The 4,680-nt window shown below is 40.2% G+C and overlaps 1 protein-coding gene across 3 annotated transcripts; it reads left to right on the top strand.

Annotated features, from left to right (window-relative positions):
• The first annotated feature begins 284 nt into the window (after window positions 1-284).
• On the top strand, window positions 285-4,278 carry LOC116002427 (VAN3-binding protein-like). Of its 3 annotated transcripts, none has more exons than XM_031242567.1 (7): window positions 285-778; window positions 1,302-1,427; window positions 2,213-2,636; window positions 2,746-2,964; window positions 3,098-3,147; window positions 3,394-3,451; window positions 3,656-4,278. In XM_031242567.1, exons 1-7 carry the CDS (start codon window positions 479-481, stop codon window positions 3,874-3,876), a joined length of 1,398 nt encoding a protein of 465 aa, XP_031098427.1. In that variant the 5' UTR covers window positions 285-478; the 3' UTR covers window positions 3,877-4,278. The 3 variants fall into 3 exon arrangements, with proteins under 3 accessions (XP_031098427.1, XP_031098426.1, XP_031098428.1); XM_031242566.1 differs by having other exon boundaries at window positions 286-778; window positions 1,299-1,427; XM_031242568.1 differs by lacking the exon at window positions 285-778 and adding an exon at window positions 1,194-1,214.
• The last annotated feature ends 402 nt before the right edge of the window (window positions 4,279-4,680 follow it).

The following is a 4,680-nucleotide window of genomic DNA, read 5'->3' on the forward strand; positions in this document are numbered from 1 at the left end:
ACATTACATGAACTAAATGCATATGTAATCAATGTTTTACAAAACAAAAAAAAGGTATTACATGTATCTATTGCAAACTAAATACTCTATATTACTGAGGAAATCATTCTTAATTTGAATCGATTAACTATTATTAATGTATGCATATTTATCTTATTACATAGTTCTTTGTCGACTATAATCACGAGGATGAACATCTTAGCAATTAGTATATTTGTAGAAATAATTAAATCTAGAGTAGTAGTACATTTTAAGCTCTGAAATTATCTGACAAATTCAGCTGCGCTTTTTGTCTCTCTCTCTCTCCCCTCCTCTCTCTCTCTGTACACACACAAGACTGTTGTGGCTGCACATTCTGTCTCTCTCACTCTTTGATCTATAAAGCATTCACCCCTCTCCCCAGCCACACTACATACTTCTCCTCTTCTACCCAAACCCACATTTTCCCCACGGTCACAGACCCGACCCGTCTACAAAAATGGACCAGCTCCATTCCATGTTCCGGCCGCCGGAGACGCCGAGGGAGCCCATGGAATTTCTCTCCCGTTCTTGGAGCGTCTCCGCTCTCGAAATCTCCAAAGCTCTAGCTCCTCCTCCTCCTCAGATTCTCGGTAAGAGTTTCGCCGGAAACACTTCCTCCGGCGCCGGTGGCGGTGCCGCCATCCCGGAGGACATCATCGGCGAGTTCGAAGATGCCGCCGCCGCCGCCGGCAACCCGTTTTCCTTCGCTTCCTCCGAGACTTCTCAGCTCATCATGGAATGCATTATGTCTCAGTCTGTAAGCATCGTATCTGTATGATATAATGAGACAGAGAGATTGAGAAATGAAAACAATTTGACTTCTAAATAGAACTGTATCTATGCTTTGTCTCTATCTGCTTCTTCTGGCTTGGAATTATCTGCTTTGTTTTTTCCTCTGTTTATTCTCTATCTCTTATTATCCATTTCTTTAATACCTTAATAATGAATTTCTTAGAAAATCAAAAGGTTTCCGAGGCAGTAATGTGCAGCAACAGTAGTTTCATGTTTTATGGGGAAAACAAAACAAAACAAAAAAAAGATTTAAATTTTTTCTAATTACAGCACTCTTGCTCTCTGGGTTTCTTTCTATTATATATTTTATTCAAAAGTCATTCTTCGAGGTCATTTTAAATTGCTCTGGATTCTGGAAATTCTCTACTAACCTCCTGCAAGTCTTGAAATCTTGAATCATGGTATTTTTTTTTTTACCTTTGTTTTTTAAGGTTTTGTTTGTTATTTCAATTACGATGTACTAAAATGTTGTGTTTCTTTAACAGCAGGATGTTTCACCACGCACGTCTGGCCGCCTCTCACACAGCAGTGGGCCTCTCAATGGTGGCCAAAGCTGCGGTGGCTCTCTCACTGACAGCCCACCCGTCTCCCCTTCCGAAATGGATGACTCAAAGGTTTCTAATCTCTCTCTCTCTCTCTCTCTCTGTTGGTTTATGTATTTGTATGTATGCGCATATAATTGCGAATTATGAAGTGTTGTATTAAAATCTTGTCTGGTATACAAAGCACGAGTTCTGAAGTTGCAGGCTGAAACATGTTTATGTCTCTCTGCTCAGCTTTCTCTTTAACCCACATAGCCCAGAGTGTGGAAATTAATTAAAGCAGATGCTTTCTTATTTGTATTCCCCATAACCCCATTCCTTTCCTTTCCAAGGTCGGTCTCATACTTAGCTTTTTCTTAGAATTTAGTGTGATTTCTAGACTGTTAATGTGTTTCTGATTCTCATTTAGCTGGGTAAATTAAATTAATTTGCATGGTTTTGTTGGTTTAGTAAATAGTGAAATTTTACTGTAATAAGGTGGGGAGAGGGTAATTGATGAGTTACAATACAGAATTAGAGCATTTATACAGTCTAACAATGAGTCTCATAAGTTCTTGATATGATGGCCAAGCTTATTGGGAAGATAAAAATTTTCTGAAATTTGGTCCTTTGTTCATTCACCAAGAAGGAAATGGTCCAAATAATCTAGTGGGATTATTAATTCCAAAATTAATGCTGAAACAAGGTAGGTTGGGGGGGGGGGGGTGATCTGCAAATTGCTAAACCAAAAGGTTTAACAAAGTTTCTGCATAAAATTCTGCCTGTTAGTAGCTGTTAACATAATTTTGATGTGTTTATCGAGATCTTGTCTAAGGAAGTACCATGGTTATGACTACTAATGCTTGTTGTGTGTGTAGTTTTGTCGCATAAGCAACCCGCCCTTGAACAACCAATACAAGGGCGGTGCTACGGTGGCTGTAGCTGCAACCGGGGGTGGGAAGACGGTAGGGAGGTGGTTGAAGGACAGGAAGGAGAAGAAGAAAGAAGAGACGAGGGCCCACAATGCACAATTACACGCAGCCATTTCGGTTGCTGGTGTTGCGGCTGCTGTGGCTGCTATGGCTGCCGCCACTGCTGCCTCGTCGGGAGCAGGCAAAGACGAGCACGTGGCTAAAACTAATATGGCTGTAGCCTCTGCAGCCACCCTCGTGGCTGCTCAGTGCGTTGAAGCGGCCGAATCAATGGGAGCTGAGCGGGAGCACCTGGCATCCGTAGTTAGCTCAGCTGTAAATGTCCGATCAGCCGGGGATATCATGACACTCACTGCTGCTGCAGCTACAGGTGCTTTCCCGTTGCAATTGTCTAAACATATTATGCTTCAATGTATCTTGTCAAACTCGTAACATTGTCTGACTAGATTGCCTTAAATTTATCATGTCAAATTTTGCAGCTCTACGTGGTGCAGCTACACTAAAGGCTAGAGCACTAAAGGACGTGTGGAATATAGCTGCAGTAATTCCAGTCGATAAAAGAACTGGTGGTAGCAATGGGAGCAATGGTAGTAATGGCAGTTCAAGTGGTGAGCTTGCGCCTGAAGAGAACTTTCTCGGGATTTGCAGCCGGGAATTGCTTTCCAGAGGTTCTGAGCTACTAAAGCGCACCCGCAAAGGTTGTTATTCATTTTCATAACTGATCAAAGATTTTGGAAATGGAATAAGTTAAACTTTTGAATTCTAGCCATATTTAGTTTTGATCTTATACATTTCGTTAACAAGAAGGTTTGATTCCATTGCTCGATGCAGGTGATCTTCATTGGAAGATAGTATCTGTGTATATCAACAGAATGGGTCAGGTGAGCTTTTTCGTTCAAACATTGCATCATTGTATAGCCAATTTTCTCGTTTAACTGTTGATGTGTCTTTACATTCCATGGGTGAAAAAAACAGTGGTTTCAAATGCTTGAAGTTACAATAATTAGAAACTTCTTTCACAAAATTTGTAACTAAAAGCTAAAGCTCGGCTTGATACAATCAAAAGAATCTGCTTTTATTTTTTATCCTTAAAACGCAATATAAACTTTGACGTTTCTTTTCTATAGGTGATGCTAAAAATGAAGAGCAGACATGTTGCTGGGACCATAACGAAAAAGAAAAAGAGTAAGTAGCAAGTAGTGTTCTTACTTGCTCTACTTTTGTCTCTCTAATGATGTCGAACACAATTAGATATGGGTCCCCTCCCCTTCTGCCTGGGGATTTGAGAAAAGCAGAGTGCAATTGATTGAATAAAAGATGACAAAAGGCGCCCTGCCCTGCCCCCTTTAACTTTCATATCCTTACTTGAATGCTTGTTTGTCGTTGTAGATGTGGTGATCGAGGTCATGAAAAACCTCCCGGCCTGGCCCGGGCGGCACCTGGTGGAGGGCGGTGACAACTTCCGGTACTTCGCTTTGAAGACCGTCATGCGGGGGGTAGTCGAATTTGAGTGTCGGGACCAAAGGGAGCACGATGTTTGGACTCAAGGCGTGTCGAGGCTGTTGGCAATTGCAGCCGAGAGGAACAACAACAGGAACAACGTATATTGAACAATCAAAAATACTACTTAGATTATGGTATTAGCGGAATTAAGTATATCGTCCCACAAGTTTTAGCTAATCTTATAATGTTGAAAATTGGGTTGGGGTTGTTTTCTACTTTTGATTTCCAGGTGTTGCTAATGTAAAAAGGATGTAAGGTTTATCACAAAAGGGTCTACTTTGCTTTGGAGATTGTAGTTTTTGGCTTTTGTTTTTGTTTTTTTGATCTGCTAAAGTAAAGTGAATGCCCTAAGTAAAGCAAGAAAACCATGTGAGATATGTCTGTGTTTTTAATATTTGTGGTGTAAGAAAAGGAGGATCTTGGACTGACTGTTCAGTCAAAAAGAAGGGGTAAGGATCCCTGTTCTGGCTGGCTATAATATATTCTTGAAGATAAAGACATGCACTTAATCCTCCTTTGTGTTTTGTTTATGTTTAACGTTCATAGGATTAGGACTTGTGATCTAACTGGAAACTGTTCTTGTGAGCTGTGAAAGCTTGGATTGATTGTCTTTTAGTACATAATTACAGACTAAAATATTAGGGAATATGTACAAACACAAAAGTTTTATTATGAGTTATAATTAGTTTTACTTTTGGTGACTTTTTACTTACCCACATTTAATTACAAAACTATTGATCATGTGATACCATGTTAAGCATATAAGGTTTGTCATTTTTCTTTTACTAACTTTACATTAGCCGTTGATGTCTAGGTGTTACCTATCTTGATAATACGACGTGATAAATTGTAATTTATAATACATACTCGTAAAGATGGCAATGGTGTTGGGGGGGGGGGGGGGGGGGGAG

This window comes from Ipomoea triloba, chromosome 13 (assembly GCF_003576645.1).
Source record: "Ipomoea triloba cultivar NCNSP0323 chromosome 13, ASM357664v1".
In the NCBI taxonomy this organism is placed as follows: domain Eukaryota; kingdom Viridiplantae; phylum Streptophyta; class Magnoliopsida; order Solanales; family Convolvulaceae; genus Ipomoea; species Ipomoea triloba.